Below are 22,022 nucleotides of genomic sequence, written 5' to 3' on the forward strand. Positions count from 1 at the left end.
AGTGGAAAAACATACCTTGCTCATGGATAGGAAGACTTAACATAGTAAAAATGTCTATTCTACCAAAAGCCATCTATACATACAATGCACTTCCGATCCAAATTCCAATGTCATTTTTTAAGGTGATAGAGAAACAAATCACCAACTTCATATGTAAGGGAAAGAAGCTCCAGATAAGCAAAGCACTACTGAAAAAGAAGAAGAAAGTGGGAGGCCTCACTCTACCTGATTTCAGAACCTATTACACAGCCACGGGAATCAAAACAGCCTGGTACTGGTACAACAACAGGCACATAGACCAGTGGAACAGAATTGAGAACCCAGATATAAATCCATCCACATATGAGCAGCTGATATTTGACAAAGGCCCAGTGTCAATTAATCGGGGAAAACAATGGTGCTGGCATAACTGGATATCCATTTGCAAAAAAATGAAACAGGACCCATACCTCACACCATGCACAAAAACTAACTCCAAGTGGATCAAAGACCTAAACATAAAGACTAAAACGATAAAGATCATGGAAGAAAAAATAGGGACAACCCTAGGAGCCCTAATACAAGGCATAAACAGAATACAAAACATTACCAAAAATGATGAAGAGAGAGAAACCCGATAACTGGGAGCTCCTAAAAATCAAACACCTATGCTCATCTAAAGACTTCACCAAAAGAGTAAAAAGACCACCTACAGACTGGGAAAGAATTTTCAGCTATGACATCTCCGACCAATGCCTGATCTCTAAAATCTATATGATTCTGTTAAAACTCAACCACAAAAAGACAAACAAACCAATCAAGAAGTGGGCAAAGGATATGAACACACACTTCACTAAAGAAGATATTCAGGTAGCTAACAGATACATGAGAAAATGCTCTCGATCATTAGCCATTAGAGAAATGCAAATTAAAACTAAGATGAGATTCCATCTCACTCCAACAAGGCTGGCATTAATCCAAAAAACACAAAATAATAAATGTTGGAGAGGCTGCGGAGAGATTGGAACTCTTATACACTGCTGGTGGGAATGTAAAATGGTACAACCACTTTGGAAATCTACCTGGCATTATCTTAAACAGTTAGAAATAGAACTACCATACAACCCAGAAATCCCACTCCTCGGAATATACCCTAGAGATACAAGAGCCTTCACACAGATACATGCACACTCATGTTTATTGCAGCTCTGTTTACAATAGCAAAAAGCTGGAAGCAACCAAGGTGTCCATCAGCGGATGAATGGGTAAATAAATTGTGGTATATTCACACAATGGAATACTACGCATCGATAAAGAACAGTGACAAATCTGTGGAACATTTCATAACATGGAGGAGCCTGGAAGGCATTATGCTGAGCGAAATCAGTCAGAGGCAAAAGGACAAGTATTATATAAGACCACTATTATAAGATCTTGAGAAATAGTATAAACTGAGAAGAACACATACTTTTGTGGTTACGAAGAGACGAGGGAGGCAGGGAGGGAGAGGGTTTTTTACTGATTAATTAGTAGATAAGAACTGCTTTAGGTGAAGGGAAGGACAACACTCAATACATGGAAGGTCAGCTCATTTGGACTGGACCAAGAGCAAAGAAGTTTCCAGGATAAAATGAATGCTTCAAAGGTCAGCGGAGCAAGGGCGGGGGTTTGGGAACCACGGTTTAAGGGGACTTCTAAGTCAATTGGCAAAATAATTCTATTAGGAAAACATTCTGCACCCCACTTTGAAATGTGGCGTCTGGGGTCTTAAATGCTAACAAGTGGCCATCTAAGATGCATCAATTGGTCTCAACCCACCTGGATCAAAGGAGAATGAAGAACACCAAGGTCACACGACAACTAAGAGCCCAAGAGACAGAAAGGGCCACATGAACCAGAGACCTACATCATCCTGAGACCAGAAGAACTAGTTGGTGCCCGGCCACAATCGATGACTGCCCTGACAGGGAGCACAATAGAGAACCCCTGAGGGAGCAGGAGATCGGTGGGATGCAGACCCCAAATTCTCATAAAAAGACCATACTTAACGGTCTGACTGTGACTAGAGGAATCCCGGCGGTCATGGTCCCCAAACCTTCTGTTGGCATAGGACAGGAACCATCCCCGAAGTCAACTCATCAGACATGAAAGGGACTAGACAGAGGGTAGGAGAGAGATGCTGATGAAGAGTGAGCTAATTATATCAGGTGGACACTTGAGACTGTATTGGCATCTCCTGTCTGGAGGGGGGATGGGAGGATAGAGAGAGTTGGAAGCTGGCAAAATTGTCACGAAAGGAGAGACTGGAAGGGCTGACTCATTAGGGGGAGAGCAAGTGGGAGTACGGAGTAAGGTGTATATAAACTTATATGTGACACACTGACTTGTGAACGTTCACTTGAAGCTCAATAAAAGTTAATAAAAAAAAAAGTAATGAAGTAAGTATCAGCAAGTTTTAACTATGAATCAACAATGGGAAAATTGCATAAGTTGGAAATGTGGAAGTCAAAAGAGAAAGAAGGAAAGAAATATTTCCAATAAACTCAGCCAACGAAAAAGTAAATAAATAAATAAAGTACGTAAAAAATTCAGTGAATGAGTTAGTTTATTAGAGACACTCAAGAAAGAATGTCTGCAAGGTAGATTTGAAGAGATCAAATTCTACAGCAGAGAGAAATCACCTATGAAAGAGTAGTTAAGAGAATAGAATGATAAGGTCTAATACTCATCTGAAAAAAGTTTTATACTGGGAATACAGGAAGAAAAAGGAATAGAATATATGTGAAGTGATTATGGATGCTAAAAGCCTGAACTCAGTATGTTGGCAAGGTTGCATCCTTCTGGAAGTTCTGAGGGAAAATCCATTCTATGCCTCTACTAGCTTTTGGTGGTCATGTTGTTGTTAGGTGCCATCGAGTCACTTCCAACTCATAGGGACCCTATGTACAACAGAACAAAACACTGCCTGGTCCCCTGCCATCCTCATGATTGTCGTTATGCTTGAGCCCACTGTTGCAGCCACTGTGTCAATCCATCTCATTGAGGGTCTTCCTGTTTTTTGCTGATCCTCTACTTTACTGAGCACGATGTCATTCTCTGGGGACTGATCCCTCCTGACAACATGTACAAAGTATGTGAGATGTGGTTTAGCCAAACTTGCTTCTAAGGAGTATTCCAGCTGTACTTTTCCAAGACAAATTTGTTCGTTCTTTTGGCAGTTCATGGTATATGCAATATTCTTTACCAGCACCACAATTCAAAGGGGTCAATTCTTCTTTGGTCTTCCTTATTCATTGCCCAGCTTTAATATGCATATGAGGTGACTGAAAACACCATGGCTTGGGTCAGGCGCACCGCAGTCCTTAAAGTGATATCTTTGCTTTTTAACACTCTAAGGAAGTCTTTTGCAGTAGATTTAGGATCCCTGGTGGCGCAGTGGTTATAAGCTTGGCTGCTAACCAAAAGGTTGGCAGTTGGAATCCACCACCCACTCCCTGGAAACCCTATGGGGCAATTCCACTCTGTCCTATAAAGTTGCTATGAGTCAGAATCAACTCGGTGGGTGGTTCTAGCTTTTGGTGGCTGTTGGCAATTCTTGGCATTCTTTGGCTTGTGGACACATAAATTCAATCTCTACCTCTGTCTTCACATAACCTTCTCCCATATGTCTGTCTTCCCTTTTTCTGTCTGTTATAAGGACATTCATCATTGGATTTAGGGCCCACCTAATCCAGAATGAGGTCATTTTGAGACTCTTGCCTTATTACAATTGCAAAGACCCTTGTTCCAAATAGGATCACACGCTGAGGTTCCAATGGACACACCTTTTTGGGGACCACTGTTCGGCCCACCATAGGTAGATGCTGTAACCTTTATCAATTCCATTCCTTTAACTTCTCTTTCTTTTGTTGCATTTCTGATTCTAATACATTGTCTAACCCAGTGCTGTTCAGAATGAGATCCAAAATGCAACAGAATCAGCCAATACCTGGGAGGCTGCTGGAAATGCAAATTTTTTTTGCCTACCCTAGACCTACTGAGAATCAGAACCTCTGGGGTAGGACCCAGGAATCCGGGTTTAAATAAGCTCTGCAGGTGAATCTTAGGTTACTCGAAGTTTGAGAGACACTGGTCTAGCCCACGCCCATTCACAAAAATATAACGCTATATAGGGCTCACTGAACTGATCTTAAACAAACCAGATGAAGCATTATTTTCTTGTGGGATATACATAACAAAGAGGCATGTGTATAGACAGTACATGCCATTTAGTAAAAAAAACAGACATGTATGTGTGTGTTGTGCGTATGTATGTGTGCATGTGTGCGTATACACATATATATCTAGGACTGCTGGCTGGAATGGTAAATGATAGAACTGCCTTTCATTGCAAAGGACAGAGAATCCACAAGTGTTTTGTTTACATCCGATTTATGTAATCTGCATAAACTGACCTGACATTGCCCATTTCCTTAAGTCACTATTCATCTGAATGAATATCTTTTTAGTTTTAAACAAAAAGAAGAAGTTTGTTAGGTGCATTAAATCTGAGGCTGTAAAATTCTGATTCAGCGTTTTATGCTCACAGAAGACACAAATGTGTTCTGCAAGTTTTTGAGGGTAATTGTCACCCAATAATCACTAAAGAGCTGCCTACTTTGACAAAATTTCCAAAAGTGAATAATGTACACAAACTCTTGTCAAAAGGAATCATACAGAGGAAAAACCAGTATCCTCATTTCCCTTGGGAAAATCTGCTGGGAAAACCTGCTTGGAGTAAGTACGAAAGCCAGTTCCGTGCAGCATTGTAAATGATGGTTATTACTTAATCTGAGTATCTAGTGAATAAAAAAAATACAGGCACGTCTTCGGGGCCTAGACAATGATTGTTTACAACACTTCTTTGGAAAAGAGGGGAAGGATAAAATGATAATTTTCTAGTTCTACTTTCTGTTATAATGGTAAAATGTCCTGTATTTTAAATACTATTTCAACAGAGAAAACACAAATCTAAGTGATTCTCACATAAATATTAATAATCAATTACCACAAGGTTCAGTGTAGTCAGTCTTTAGTAGAGTCTGACATTCCTGTGAACCTTAGAAAATGTCAGAGACCAGTCTCTGGCAACATGACATAAATATCTGGTCCCTTGTACTTTTCCTTCAGCCATGTGTAGGTTCACACTAAAGCGCTACGGGTTTCTCTGGGTCTGGGGGTTACCAGAGAAAATACTGGAGTGTGTACTCAAGTGAGCTAAGGCACAGGAGAGAATTTTCTCTAAAGGTAGAAGCTGACCACCAGGCTCAACTTAAACCAAAGGCATGAAGGACCTCTATTAACCCTTCCCAATCCTAGCCGAGGATAACAGTAACAGAAAACTTCAAGGAGCTGTATGATTACCTATTCCACTGACAATTTTTAAAACCTTGAACTTATAATTTGTACAAAAATGTTCTCTGACTATCTCTACCACACATGTTGTTGTTGTTGCGTGGCATCTCATAGTGACACTCTATGAAAGAGAACTGTCTCATAGGCTTGTCTAGGCTACAGTCTTTATGGGACGAGATCACAGGCTTCTACACCCTTTCTCCCACGCGGAGCTGCTGGGTGGGTTCGAATCGCCAACCTTCTGGTTACCAGCTGAATACTTAACCATTGCACCACCAGGTCTCCTATCAGGTACTAAAAAAAAAAACAAAACCTGTTGCTATCCAGTTGATTCTGACTCATCGTGACCCTATAGGCCAGAGTAGAACTGCCCCCACAGGGTTTCCAAGGAGCAGCTGGTGGATTCGAACTGCCGACCTTTTGGTGAGCGGACGTAGCTTGTAGTAGCTCTTAACCACTGTGCCACCAGGGCTCTTCTGTCAAGTATAGAACATGAAAATTCAGTTTGTTTTTTTTTTAACAAAACTGATTCACTTATCTATATAAAGACTTTAAGAATACTAAAGGCCAATCAAAAGAGGGTACCCAGGGAGGGAAGAACCCCATGAAAGGCAGGACTCAAGGCACAGTTGTTCATCTGATTGAACGGAAGCAGTAAATTAGATTATGTGACCTCTAACTGGAGACTGTCTAAAAATCCAGGCCAGTTGAAAACAATTTCTATATTTGTATACAGCTTTTTTTTTTTTCCTAAAGCTACTGGATATTTTAACAATAGACATGCTGGATAAAGATAAATGGTTTCTAGAGAAGACTTTCTAGGAGCTAGAGATTTCAGCTAAATTCTAAAAAGCTGATACTCAGGGACTATCCAGTGGTTTTTGTACCTGCCTTAGTCATCTAGTGCTGCTGTAACAGAATTGCCACAAATGGATGGCTTTGACAAACAGAAATTTATTCTCTCAGAGTCAAGGAGGCTAGAAGTCTGGATTCAGGGCGCCGGCAGCTCCAGGGGAAGGCATTCTCTCTCTGTCAGCTCTGGGGGAAGGTCCTTGTCATCAATTTTCCCCTGGTCTAGGAATTCCTCAGTGCAGACTCTAGGTCCGAAGGACATGCGCTGCTCCTGGCAATTCTTTCTTGGTGGTATGAGGTCCCACACCTCTCTGCTGGTTCTCCCTTTTATATCTCGAAAGAGATGGACTCAAGATACAACCTAATCCTGTAGATTGAGTCCTACCTCATTAACCTAACTGCCTCCAATCCTGCCTCTTAACTACATAGAGGTTAGGATTTACAGCACATAGGATAATCACATCAGATCACAAAACAGTGGGCAACCACACAATATTGGCATCATGGCCTAACCAAGTTGACCCACATACTGAGGAGACACATTTCAATCCATAACAGTACCAATGTTACAATTTTTTTTCTTGGCAAAAGAATGAATGTTGAGTGTCTATCTGTTTCATCATTTTTCTCTCCAGCAACTTCAGTCGTAAGGACAACCAGTCTAATTCTTTATTCCATGGGTCATTATCAAATGTTCTGAGTATCCATCCTTAGCAGGTGGCATGAAAAGATCTCTCTCCTACACAGGAATAGACAGACTCTTCATAACAGCACAATAAAAATGTGTTATTTTTTAAACTTTGTCTAGATCCAACTATTTACATCAACTGTCTGATGATTCCGGAGGCAGAAATGGAGGACATTCTTTAGAAAAGATTCATCGAAGGGCACGGAAGTTGTAGCTCCCTTTGTGTTTCTCAATGTGTACAGACTTAATAGGTGTGCCTAAAATAAGCATTTCATGATACAGCAAATTCTTTATGGATCAAGGTAAAGGTATTAAGTACATAAGCAAAAAGGAAGATAAATAGCACCTCAGAGTCATTAAAATTGTAAAGAATTAGAAAGCAATAATTTCTAGGTCTTCAGAGAAAGAAAATAGGCTTTGTGTCATCTAATATTAATGAAAAGTTAGATGACTTGTGAGCAGAAGCCAAATGTTTATAAATTTGAAATGGACTTGAATTCTAAGGTATTACTTTATAAGCCAGTTCTACTAATTGACACTGACATTGTATTTTTTCCCGTGATAACATCTCCTCTTTGAAAATAGGAGAACCGCAGTTGTTAGTATTAGGCACAGGAAGATCGTTTAATGTCTAGTCTAATAGCTACAATCTAGAAAATACAAACTCACTACTTAAATACCTGTTTTATGTCATGTCGATACCCACTCTCGATGGCAATGGGTTTTGGGCTTTTATTGATTAGTAATGCTATATTTGGGTTTAATTTAAAGGGGCAAAGTTTTAAATTTCTGGACTTTGTGGCACCAGATTTTAAGTATTGCCAGACTGAAATTTCCAGTGAATTAATATCTTGAATGGATTCTTAAATGTGCATTAGGTAAAGAGAAGTAAAAAGGAACGCAAAACCATTATTATCATAAATGCTGACATTCAAAAATGATACTTTTCGTTTTATGTTTTAGTAATAAGGATGAAAACAATTCTTAAAAGACAAGAGAGAAAGTTACTGATAGATAAACTTCAGAGGCTGTTACCGAGCATCAAATCTGTATAACTAAGCTCTGAATTTTCTCAGACAAATCACTGGTATAGGAAGGCATCACCAAGAAGCCTCTTCACTTAACACCTTCTACAGCCCCCTCTCAGAACTGCTCATATGGCATCTCTAGGCAGCCAGCTGCCCTGTGGATGAAACTGCCCCTTAGGGGTAGCTGCTAGCCAACACCTCTCCCACTGGATGCCCTGTGAACTTGGAGAATCCTATGGGGCAGTTCTACAAGGAGCTCTGGTGGGGTACTGCTTAAACACTCAGCTGCTAACTGAAAAGTCAGTGGTTCAAACCCACCAGTTGCTCCACGGGAGCTGTAAGGATTACAGCCTTGGAAACCTCACAGAGAAGCTCTTCTCTGTCCTATAGAGTTAAAACAACTCGATGGCAATGGGCTGCACCAGGATGCTGTTGTTTTATCTCCAGGGAAGAAAGACAAAGGAGTTTTCACTTCCATTGTAATCACCACTGATGACTTGTTTTCTCTGTGCTTTCCCAGCTTCTTCCACCCCCACTGCCTGTTTTATGAGAACTACAAGGAGAGCAACCTGGGTAGGCTCATTCCGGCTGAGGTCAGATCCATAGACTCAAAGTTAAATCAAAGGGTTAAACAAATATATAAGTCCCAAAGTAGACTTTTTTTTTTTTTTTTAAAGGAGCAAATACAATCATTCACACCACAAAATCGGTACCCTGCATCAAAGGATCTTTTCTTGCTCTCATAGATGGTGAGTAACAGGTTTTGGATATCAGAGACTAACCTCTTTTATTTAATTTTAACATTTTACCATAGAATTCCTATATAGTATAATTAGAAATTGAGGTAAATCTGGACCTAATCAAGCAGGTTTAGATACTAAGATACTTAAGGATATATTGTTAAAAATCACTGCAGATTTTAAGCAGAGAGAGTGAAATCAGCATGAAAAGAACACTCTACATCAAGGTTTTCCAAAGCGTGGCTACCATTTAGGTGATACATGGACAATTTCCATATTAATATATTTATTTTGATATATATTTGAAAAACTATAAATGCACATCATTTGCCTTTTTAATATTTAAGTTAGGGAACTTCCTAGGGTGAAAAAATTATTGATTTTTAAAAAAATCTTAACTGGGAACGGTGGTTAAATATTGTCTACATTTAAGAAAACTCATCCTACTTCACATTTATGATCCATGCCTTTCACTGTGTTTAAATTTTACCTCAATAAAAAAATTTAAAGGAAAATCAGTTGAAAGAAAACTATGGTAACTAACATAAAAAATGGCTAAAACAGTGATGGAATACCTGAACAATTCAAGTCTGGGTAGCACTGGTCTATGGAAAAGGTTAATGATGCCTGCAGAGAAGGATCCAAAAGGAGTTTTGAAGCTTGACTTTGACACTTCCCAAGGGCCTCCTCTGCTTGCTATTCTTTTCTCAGACTTTTCTCCGCCTGGAGCTAGAAGCCAGCAGTAGGGATCTATTATAATATTTATCTTTGGGGAAAAATGCATATATAGTCATGTGGCACTTAAAGTCCACGATGCGTTCTGTGAAACAGGATGTCAATGTTATTTGGACGTTGTGCGAACACCGTATTATGGATGGAAGGTCACTCAGGCATTTGCCTCCAGAACACAGAGGCTTCATCCACATTAAAAGCCTGCTGGGGCAAATAACCCCCCTCCACAATTAGTCTGTCCAAGGTTTCAACCAGTTCTGCTGCTGCCTGCACATCAGCCCTCGCAGACTCACCGCTCACGTTCACACTGTGCAGAGAAAAACGTTGAGACGTTTGAACCTCCCAGCGCTAGCACTAAACTAGGCATCTAGTCTGGTCCTGCTTTTTCTTCAAGCATCTCAAACAAGCTTTGTGCCTTAGCAGTGATCATCAACGTGCGGAGAGGGGTCCTCTTTTGTGTTTGGTCCTCTATCCACATCATTAGCAATTTCTCTGAATCTGATAGAAGTCCGTCTCCTGTTCTCGTTAGCCTTGCAGCTTTCAGTGGAGCCGATCCTTCAACAGCTTGGAGAATTTTTTCTCTGTTTTTGAGGATCATGGTGACTGTTGAGTGGTACATGCCTAACTCCTCTATAACCTGTTCTCCAACTCTAACAATCTTATGGGACCATGGACGTATATGAGGTGGGACGTTGCCCGAAAGGCTGTTATGCAGCACATGACTGTAAAGCTAAATGAATGAAGTGAGCTACAGTAGATGAATTCCATATTAATTGCAAACATATCAATTAACACAAACATCCAGATATCTAGTCACAAAATATAAGCAACATACCTTGCTAACTGGCCTATGGACATTTTCCTGCTGGTTATGAAGAATTTTTGTAAAAATCTTTGGTGAAAAAGATTTTGTCATCAGAAAATACAAGAGCCTAAGTTTCTCAAACATAAATACATGAATAAAGAGAAAATAAAAACCAAACCTGTTGCTGTCAAGTCTATTCCGACTTATAGTGATCCTATAGGACAGAGCAGAACTGCCCCATAGGGTTTCCAAGGAGCACACGATGGATTCAAGCTGCTGACCTTTGGTTAGCAGCTGTAGCACTTAACCACTACGCCACCAGGGTTTCCATAAATAAAGAGAGTGGTCATTAATTCTGTCTTTTAAAATGGCGTAAGTTAAATTTTTGGCATTATTGAAAATAAAGTGTTAGGAAAAAAATAACCACACACACACATGCACACACCCACAGAATTTCTATATGTAAGCCAAAAAAATTAGAAAATAAAATTCAAAAAAGATCCTTTCCCTAATAGTAGCAATACCTAGGATAGCCTTAATTAGAAATACATAAAACCGTATATTAAAAAAACTAAGAAAAATGAATAGAGAGACAAGTTATGTTTCCAAGTGGGTGTATTTAGTATTATAAACATGGAAATTCTCCCTAAATTTGTACACAGATTTTCTACAGTATCAATCATTATCTTAATGGAATTTTTCTTGGGACTTGACAAAATAATTCTTAAATTCATCTAAAAGGGTAAACAGGCAAAAAATGTAAAACCAACTTCTGAAAAATTAGAGTAACGAAGGATCAGTAACACACATTAAAAGATTAAAAAATAATAGTAAAAATTAAAGCAATTCTGAACTTGTCTAAGACCAGATACATGAATAGATATACAAAGATATTTTGACATGTTAAATGCCATATACATTAAAAAGAAGATATATATTATAAAGAATGCAACAAAAAACAGTAAAGAATGGAAAAAATTACTTATAAGTCAATAAATAGTACTGGGATAGATAACTGGTTAGCAAGTCCAGTTAAAATCTCTGTGGTTGTTTATACCCTGTTCTCATACCACATACAAAAATAAATCCATACTCCTATACATTTATGAAGCATTTCCTATGTTCCAAGTACTGCTTTACATACACTGTCACAGCAATCCTATTATGTAATGGTTACGTTCTTCCTGTCTAATATGTAAGAAAATTGAGAGCTTAGAGAGTTGGGCAGCTAACTTAAGATCACACTGCTAGCAGGTAACAGAGCTGGGATTCATACCTCAACAGTCTATCTCTAGAAGTTCTTGATTTTACCCATGACACTGTGCTATTCCCTATGGAGAATTTTTTTTTTTTTACTATTATAAGTAGTGAAACAAATAAAAAAGCTCAGAATTGTACATGCAGCTACATAAAAATATTTAACTTCTAAATTCCCAGAAAAATGTGGAAAAAGCAAGCAATGCATTGGGAAGAACACACGTGAAAACTATGACAACGGAGTAACATGTTTGTTACTAGTATATGAAGAGTAGGTATAAATTTGTAAGAAAGTATTAGTAACTTAGACCTCAAGTCAAAGAAATGCAAATTGAAACATTGACAACAAAGTATGATGTAAACTGGCAACAACATTTTTATTATAATACCTTGTTTATTACAATACTTTTCTATGAGGATAGTGGCATTTGTATGTGCTGCTGGTAAGAGTATAACAACTTGACATCATACTCCTATCCATTTCTCAAAAACCCTTCTACATACAGGGAATTGTCCCAAGGAACACTGCAAAAGATGAGGTTAGGAGGGGAAGTGATACGCATGAAGATTTTCATCAAAGTGTTACCAACAGGAATAGGAAAAAACGTTAAGTGAATCGCGAAAAATATTTTGTATTAATTAAAGGGCAATCCTTTAAAGCATGACACCAAATCCCTAAAAGAAAAGATATGACTATATAAGTATACCAAAAGAACTACAAAAATTTAAAAAGGAAAATGGGAAAAATGTTCACAACATATAGACAATAATCAATAGCTGAAGAACACCTACAAATCAATCAGAAAAAATAAGCTCAGGGAAAGAACAGGCAAGGAACATGAACAGGCATTTTGCAAAAGAAACACATGTCCAATAAACACATTAAAAATGCCCATGTCCAATAAGTCCATTAAAAATGCCCAATCTCACTAAAAGTCAAACAAATGATAGCAAATTAAAATATTTTTTTCCTCCCTTTAAATATCGGCAAAGGGTATCAGAAAAGAGGTACTCATATTCTGTTTGTAGGATTACACCAGGTACAACTGTTTTGAAGAGCAATTTGTCAATACTTGATCAATATTTTTAACTTTTATTTTGAAATAATTTTATATTTACACAGAAGTGCATAAATAAATAAGAGTTCCTATATACCCTTCACCTAGCTACCCCCAAAGTTGACATCTTAAGTAATCATAGTACAAAGATCAAAAACAGGAAATTATCACTGGTACAATACTATTAACTAAACTTACGGCCTAATTCGAACTTCACCAGCTTTTCCACTAAGTCCTTTTCTGTTTCAGGGTCCAAACTAAGATTTCACATGACGTTTGGTTGCTATGCCCCCTCAGTCTCCTTCAATCTGAAACAGTTTCTCAATCTTTCCTTGCATGTGACTCTATTTTAAATGCTCAGACCCTTTACCCCAGCAATTGCACCTCTAGCGATTATTCAAATGAAATTTGCACACAAGTGTGTAAAAATGTATTCAAAAGGATGTTTATTTCCAGATTTTAAAATAGCAAAATGTGTGAGATGGGGCAAAGAAAGGAAGAGCATGATTTAAACTTTTTAGCTTATGTGCTTTTGTATTGCTCGATTTTACTGTTTTTTTTCAAGCTCGTATCTGTCTTATATTAAACAAATAAAAACAAAAAAAGACTGATCATGGCTAGAATTGGCAATGTAAGGAAGTCTAGACAGTCCCATATGCTAATGAGGGAACTGTAATTGGTATAAAAATGTGGGGGTTTTGGAGGGTCAGAGAAGAGTTCTTTAGCAATGTAACAATTTGGTAATACTTTGAAAAATTTTAAATGTGCATATTCATTACACCAGCAAGCCTTTTCCTAATAATTTTTCTGACAGAAATATTTGCCCAAGTGTTTAAATAGATTTGTGTACAATGATGTTGCTGCATTTTTAGTTGTAATTCTACAAATTCCTTAAATGGCTAGGAGATTAATGCAATAAGGTCCTTCTATAAAAAAAAAAAAAAAAATTTTTTTATAAGATAAAAGGTATGCAGTCACTTAAAATCTAGCAGATGCTTGACTTGAAAAGATGCCCACAATATATTATTGAGTGAAAAAGTAGAGTTTAACTTTGTTTGTATTAGTTATATATATATATATTTATGTTTTTGTGTGCCGAGTCATAGCGACCCTATGTGACAGAGTAGAGCTGCCCCATAGGGTTTTCTAGGCTGTACTCCTTCCGGGAACTGATAGCCAGGTCTTGTCTCTCGCAGAGCCACTGATGGGATTGAACTGCCAATCTTTCAGTTGGCAGGAGAGTGCTTAACCATTGTGCCACCAGGATTCCTTATATATATATACTTACACACAGAAATAAAAATGAATTTTGTTTATTCGTAAACATTTATTTAATGTATAAGACATATGTTTACACATGCATAAAAAAATGCACATGTAACTGTTGACAGTGTCTCTCTCTTAGGACTGAAATTACAACCAGGAAAAGACATATGTCTGTATTTTTCGTGTGTTTTTTTCAACAGGCATGTGCTACTTCTCTGATTATAAAAACAATGTTTTAAAGTAATCAAAGTCATAAATAACATCAAAAAGGTTGGTGATATAACACACAAACAAAAAAAGATTAATTTATATTACACTTAGTTTTTTTTTTTTAGTGATTAAGACCATGCAAATAAACATATGCATATAGAAATGACTATAAACAAATGCATAGAATTAATAAAGTTTAATTAAAATTATGACTTTTTAGTTTAATTAAGTAATGACTTTTTGAATAATTTTTAAAATTCTGTTCTCCAAATATAAGGTTATTATATCACACTGAAACAAACGAATTCATCATTAAAATGGAGAGACCTACATTAAAAAAAAAGACTTTTATCTAACCCTAACCGTGTAACAGAATTATGATGCTCTCATAAATTCTGAAAAGCATAAATTTTCTTAAATTCTTACTTCTTGTCTCTCTCTAAAGGGAAATTAAGGAAAAAGTACTTGCACTTATTAAACATATCCTATAATATAGTAACTATATACTCTTACAATTGCTTTGAATATTAACCTTTATACAATCATATCAGGTAATTATTATCATTCCCAAGTCAGAGATTAATTAAATGAGGCTCAGAGGTATTAAGTTAACTTGCCTAAAGTCACACAAATGCTAAGTAGCAGAACTCGCTCTTGAAGGCAGACCTGTCTCATAAGTTAAATTCTTTCCCCCACACCATGTTGTTTCCAGACTATTTACGTATGTTCGAACATCCTTCGGAATCTATAACAGGCAACACTATAAGCTACGCTACCGGTCTTCCTGGTACACTACTGCCTCATTCTTTATTTCTAAGGCCAATTGACTCAGATACTTATTGTAGATACTAAATCTGGTCTGCACATGTCCTTTGACACTCTGAAAGTACTTCTTGAGCTGTTATGAATGTTTCATAGTTCATGGCATATTTGCATGGGAAGATCCACGCCTACCCCTCCTTTTCATCACATGGCACTCAAGGGGATTAACGGGGCTTACTCAGAGTCACGTTCATTCACACCGCTGCCACTGAACTGAGGTGGTCAGGCAGGTGCACTTGGACTTCTCACCTCTATTTTAAGAGGTACCCATGCTCTCACACGGCTGAAGAGCTGAGGGAGGGGAACTATGAGAGTGGCAGAGGCGTCTAGAGAGATCTCTAACACTGGACCCTAGAAGCACTGAGGACAGCCTTAGAAATGACATGCCAGCTGCTGACACTCTTACAGCTTGGTTCAAAGAGATGGCAGCAACTGCCGGTACAACTCAGCACTTCAGTGCCTGACAACTTATTTCGCGAGGTCCTCTCTTGGTCCAGGAAAGGCAGGATGACACTGTGGTTAGCACTGATCCAGCAATCCCACTTTGGGAATCTATCTTACAGTAATAATAGCATCAGTATTTCAGGATATGGGTACAAGGATGCTCACTAAAGCATTGCGTGAAGCAGCATCAAGCCACAACAGCCGCTTAGAAACACCCAGGTGTCCACCCACATGGGACTGGTTGACAAAAACTGATACATCTGCTATGGTATGCAACTTGGAAGGTTAAAAATAGGTCTATATCCGTTAGTCTAAGCAGTTAAATTTATAGAGTAACATATGTAATTAGATTTCACTGTTTTAAAAACATCTATACATGTGCATATATGTATTTGTTTTTATAAATATAAACAAAATACGGGGGGTTAAGATTTGCAATACGAGATAAGAGGCCATAGAGGCAATTATTTACTTTTTCCTCATTCATCCTTGTATTGTGTTTTTGGCTATGGTGAGCATTCTGATGCCTATTTTCTTCATTTATGAACCAAAGATAATGATGAATACCTCATATAATTGTTGCTGGAGTCAAATGAAATCACATATGTATGGTGCACCATGATTATTATTCTTCTGCTTTGAAGCCAACAACTTTCTTTTATTCATCTACAGTGTTTTATGTAAAACAGTTCTGTCTTTAAAAAATGTTGTTCAATATCTACAGATCCAAAATGCACAAGAAAGTTAACCTTAATAAGCGAAATTAACACTCGACCTCTAATGAGCCTACCTTGCCAACACTTTAATAGGAACTACGGAAAACTAATTAAGATTAAATAAAAATACCTAAGGAGCACTGTATGGCTCCAGGCAAGTTCCTTAACTTCTCTAAGCTTAAATGACCTCCTTTGGAAGCTGATAAATAATACTGTTTGCTCTCTCTTCCTCCCTCCCAAGGGTCTGAAGTGAAAGCAATGTTTGTGGAAATGCTTGTTAGGCAGAAAATACTATATAGATGATTTTTTTTTTTTTAACTAGGATTGTGCCCATTTATAAGCATCAAGCTCAAAGTTATTTAAGAGTCAAATGTGAGATCCTAAAGTGATTAGGAAACAAATGAACAAAAACAGTTAAAGAAGCTGCGGTATTATGTACCATCAGAACTGAATTCCTACCCTGGATCTGACACTCCTGTTAGTCAATGTCATACCTCTGGGGCAGTTTCTTTGAAGAACAGTTATTTAACACCTATTTCCCACTGCTGAGCCCTGGTGGCGCAGTGGTGAAGGGTTTGACTGCTAACCAAAAGGTCAGCAGTTTGAATCCACCAACTGCTCCTTGGAAACCCTATGAGGCAGTTCTACTCTGTCCTATAGGGTCATTATGAGTTCAGAATTGACTCAGTGGCAGCAGGTACTCGATGGCAAGGGCCAAATAAAATAGTCTATGTCAGTATTTCTCAACCCTATCTGAGCTGATGACTCCCTTTTAAGACAAATGCTTTAAGACATTTCCTTCCCTTTTTAAATGACACTCTTAGACCACTATCTGTACCCCAGTACCTATGCTCCCCTTCTCCTTTTTTAGCAATAAAACCTCCCTCCAAGCCTGCCCAGCTAGAAGCCATTTCTCCCACCTTCCCCTACTACTGGATGTGGCCAATGGGATGTGAGGGAAGTGATACATGCAGTATCAAGTTATCAAGTTCATATATATATATTTTTTCCTCAACTAATGGTTTGCACTCATCTTCCACTTCTTTCTGTGGGCCAGAATGTGGATATGACAGTGCAGTCAACTTCTGACCATATAGATGATGATCACATCCTAGGGACTGGGAAAACAAGATAGAAGGAATTTGGGAGTTTGGATAACCTTATGGGGCAAGGCCTCCTACCCTCGACCAATGGCCCACCTTTGGGCAGGCATATGATAAGGAGATAAACTTCTATCTCCTCTGACTCACTAAAATTTAGAATCTTTTTGTTACATCATTATAGTTTGTACCTTAATTAATACAACTGGCTACATCTTTACTTTTAAAAATATATATAACTACAATATAAAAGGAGAAATATATTCATAATAAAATAAAACGTATTTCTATATGTGCAGGCTTGGGAACAACTACATTTAAAGACACAATCAAGAAGATAAATGCTGAAGATAAAAACGAAGATAGCTAGCCATCTTTATTAAGGCCAGCTTTGGGTGTAAGTGAAATAACATGACCAAAGTCATTCATACAGGAGCTACATGAAAATCGAACAGCAGAAGTAGTGGTAGATATGAGAACAGAAACCACTGTTAAGTGATAACAGATCAGACTTATTTTTATATGGTAAGAAAAGAAACTAATCTTAATTGGAATAGGGATAATATTCCAAAATAAATTATAGACTGAGTACAAAAAATTAGAAGTATAACGTTCTCCCAAATGAGCTGGGCAAAAAAATTTCCAATGCTATGATAGGGGATGAACAATGTATCCCAGCAAAGGTATCTCCTTTCTTGAAATCCTACAGAGTATCAGGGAATACATTCAGTTTCTAGTACTTGAAAAGATCTTTACCATAATTTTCAATGGGTTAGGAAGACTATCTAGATGATAAATCAGAAAAAAAGTAATAACATAAGATATAATAAAGAATGTTAAGGTAGACCTCTGGGGCTAATCAGAGTAAGGCTGAAGAACAACAGGCTAACAAAAAATAATCTCGATATGTAATTTTTAAAACAAAGATTTCTAATTATTAAGCTAGACTAGTTACAAGTATAAACGATAGCAACACTATGAAATATTTCCAAATAGTTATTTTTGACAAAATTCAGTGGGATCAATGCATTTTGTGTGTCTCTGTTACTTTGGTAATATTTGGGTTTATGACTCTTAAAAGGTATCTCGAATCTCCCCGTTGCTTATCTGCAAACGCTTTTCACGGCTTCTCAGTAACTGTGCTTCTACCGTGAAACCCTTTACAGCTAACTCCACCGTTAGATAGGTTATGATATGCTGAACAGAGAATAAGTGAATTATTCAATAATTTCAAGAACAATGTGTTTACTCTATTTTAGCTGCCCTCTCTACAACAGGCCTTTAAATTCCTTGGATTCTTGCCTAAATCTGATTTCAGTATTATTTTATATTAAATCACACTACAATTACATTTGTAGCTTGTTGAGTCCAGGAGAACATTCAACAGTCATGCTGAATGTTGGACTGTTCTTATCATAGGGAAGGTATCCCATACCCTTCCCCAATAAAATGCCCTATACGCCCCCAAATTACCATAACACATTCACACATTTCTACAGTGTTCCATAGGGCCATGTCTCTCAAACGATCTGTGGTGAAGGACTATCCCCCAACCCCCAGTCTGTCTCAGACCAATACTTTCTCATAAAATAAAGGTGAGTTACTAGGAAAATAAAATGAAACAAAATAACAAAGACACAGACCGTACAAGCCCATTTTATTGTTACTAGATTCAACAGACAAAAATTACTCTGTAAAATTACTATGGAACTTTTTAAAGGCCTACTCTCAATTTCTGTATTTATCAGGGAACAATACAGCAAATAGTTCACAGACCAGCTCTGGTCCATGGACCACACTATGAATGGCACACCAATGCCCTAGTTGAGAACCACTGATAAAAATGAAGCAATATGTTGAAATGCTAGTTATCATCTTGATCATCTTTAGCAGAGATGGAAACAGACAATTCCATTCAAATGAACAATCCTGCACTACCCCACATACGCCTGTCAAACCTCCAGACCTAAACAAGTCCCATTTCCTTTCTTTTATAAAAGGAAAACTTGTCTTCTATGATACTGAATTCCTTCCAGCAAAGGAGTGTCAACATTATTTAGCCAGAGAAAAGTCCAGACTCAGATTCCTTTTAAAAGCGGAAAAGCAAAAGGATAAAACAAAGTCTGCTTTCAAAAGGCCTCATAAAATATACACATTCGGAATACAGGAAGGAAGCTCACCTACTGTCTGTTCATTTAGAAGTCCACGCCCAATATCCTTGTCTGTTCTCCCGGGTTAACTCAACCTGAAGTCCACACCCAGTATCCCTGTCTGTTCTCCGAAGTTACACTCAACCTACCTGGGTCCACCCTGCCCCATCCCCAACACCAAAGACAGGAAGTTGCTAATACAGGCTTCCCTTTCAATTGCAATTCTTTTTCTTGAGACACCAATATATTACATGTCCAGAAGGATTTTTTTTAAGCATAGATTGTTTCTCTTTTTTTAGTAGTGTCTTGTAAAAACACTGTCAAAGAGAATGTCAAGGTTCACCCTATCCCAGTTATAATACTGACGGTACCCCTTGCCATCAAGTTGATTCCGATTCATAGCAACCCTATAGGACAGAGTAGAACCGCCTCAAATGGTTTCCAAGGAGCGAACAGTGGATTTCAACTGCCAGCCAAGGTCAGCAGCCGAGCTCTTAACCAGTGAGCCACGAGGGCTCCATTTTGACAGTAGGCAGAGTTAAAAATCTCTCTACATGCAATATACAGAAAGACGAATTAAATTTGAAAACTCCTTTAAAAATGCTACTGACTTTGCAAGTTTCCAGAAAAAAAGCTGCAAGATTCAGAAAATTAGTTCGAATGGTTGATGCTGCTCCCTACTTAAGTTTACAGTAAAATCCACATTAAGTTGTGAATTTTAGTTATTTAAATTTTCCATGAGATTGTGTGGGCACACTACAGTTTAATATGGTATATAAGAAAATATTTTTATATGACAGTATGTATGGGAAAAATAGGAGTCCCTGGGTGGCACAACTACTAGCCCAAAGGTTGGCACTTTGAACCCACCCAGAGGCACCTTGGATCTACATCCAAAAGATCATGGCCTTGAAAACCCATTGGAGCAGGTCTACTCTGCACATACGGGGTCGCCACCAGTCAGAATCAACTCAACAGCAACTCAGAACAACAACAATGGGAAATATAATTTAAGTGAAAGCAATTGTTTACTTCTTAAAATTTTCTAATTTCTGATAAATCTATCACACATGTATCATATCACTACGCAAAGAGCACGCACCTTCTATGTTTGTTTGTCAGCCACACCCTCCCCCTTTGAGGTGTTTTCATAAGCCATGCTATGCCAATTTGTTTTTACATGTTGCTGTAAAAAACTGGCAGAGCGCACTTACAAAAACACCTCGAGAGGAGAGGGCAGGGTTGGCAAACGAATGTAGAAGTTGCATGTTATTTGTGTAAAACCACAGTAAGTATCCGTAAATATTATTTTCTAGTGATAACCTAAGAAAGGAAACATATATTCAACTAAGAAAATTTAGAAGACTATTTAGAAGAAAAAAATTGATTATATGTCATTTAGCTTGAAAAAATACTATTAATCAAATGGAACCTGAAGTGTGTATATTTTATATAATAAAACATGATCTTACCCTTTTCTTGGCCGCCACAGCAACTTTGATATCTGCTTTGGGTTTATCTGTAACACAATAAAATATGACTGCTTGAAAAAAGTGCCTCTACTACTGTCCAAATGAATACCGAGGTGTGAGATCAGAATTTTCTACTTTTTCAAACTGTGCTAACGGTATTTTTTTTTTTTCAGTGTTCCCTTGATTGAAATGCTGATAAACTCAATTTCCTAGAGTTAAGGAGTGTGAAGTAATATTATCAAGAATTTGTATACTTACTTGACAAACTTCCTCCTGTAAATGTGATTGACTGGGAGGCCATCTTGGAATTAGTGCCTAGTTGACTGGGAGGCCATCTTGGAATTAGTGCCTAGTTGACTGGGAGGCCATCTTGGAATTAGTGCCTAGTTGACTGGGAGGCCATCTTGGAATTAGTGCCTAGCTTTGGACCGGGGAATTATCTCCACTGCATTATGGTTACTTCTGTGCGTATTTAAGAACTCTTCTAGACTAGAATGTTCCTCAAAGCAGGGATCTCACCTTATATGCAGTAGGTGTTGAATATTTTTTATAATTAATAAATGTACATGGATTTTATTCATTCAAAATCTTGACCTTGTATGGATGTGAAGTATGTTTTATGTGAAAAATTAATATAATTTATTAGTTAAAATGTATCGTGCATCCATTTAGTGTGCACCTATCTCTGTGAGATACAAAACAACGTATATACTCTCTGAGCTGCAGTTTCCTTACTGACAAATCAGGGATGACAATACTTACCCCGCTGGCATATTGTGAGATTTAATAATATAATCTGTGTAAATCAAAGTTTCTTTTTCTTCTTTTGAAGGCCTCTAATAAGAATAAAAGTCACGAAATATCAATCTTTACAAATAGTTAAAACTACGCAAAAAAGAAACTTTAAAATTAGATTTAATGGATCCTGATGGTATGGTATACAGGGAAACCCTGGTGGTGTAATGGTTAAGTGCTACTGCTGCTAACCAAAGGGTCGAGAGTTCAAATCCACCAGACGCTCCTTGGAAACTGTATGGAGCAGTTCTACTCTGTCCTATAGGGTCGCTATGAGTCGGAATCGACTCGACGGCACTGGGTTTGGTTTTTTTGGTTTTGATGGTATACAGAGGGTTAACCAAAACAGAATAAAAATTCGTCATGTTTCTCTTCAAAATATAATATTCATTCTTATGTAAAATTTCCATTACGTAGATGAACTGCTAACAGAAGTATCCAAAGTGTTGTTGAAGGAACTTCCTATGTTCAAAAGTTGCAGAACCTTCTCCCCATCCAAGAGGAGAGTCTTGGA

At 37.7% G+C, this 22,022-nt stretch overlaps 1 protein-coding gene across 1 annotated transcript in view; it reads right to left on the bottom strand.

Annotated features, from left to right (window-relative positions):
- The window catches only part of ZCWPW2 (zinc finger CW-type and PWWP domain containing 2), a 151,074-nt gene that overhangs the window by 29,824 nt on the left and 99,228 nt on the right, over positions 1-22,022 (bottom strand). Inside the window, exon 5 of the mRNA XM_049870964.1 lies at positions 20,714-20,760. Within this exon, the coding sequence (XP_049726921.1) occupies positions 20,714-20,760 (47 nt within the window). The remainder of the gene's footprint in view (positions 1-20,713; positions 20,761-22,022) is intronic.

The sequence above is a fragment of the Elephas maximus genome, chromosome 27 (assembly GCF_024166365.1).
Source record: "Elephas maximus indicus isolate mEleMax1 chromosome 27, mEleMax1 primary haplotype, whole genome shotgun sequence".
Classification (NCBI taxonomy): domain Eukaryota; kingdom Metazoa; phylum Chordata; class Mammalia; order Proboscidea; family Elephantidae; genus Elephas; species Elephas maximus.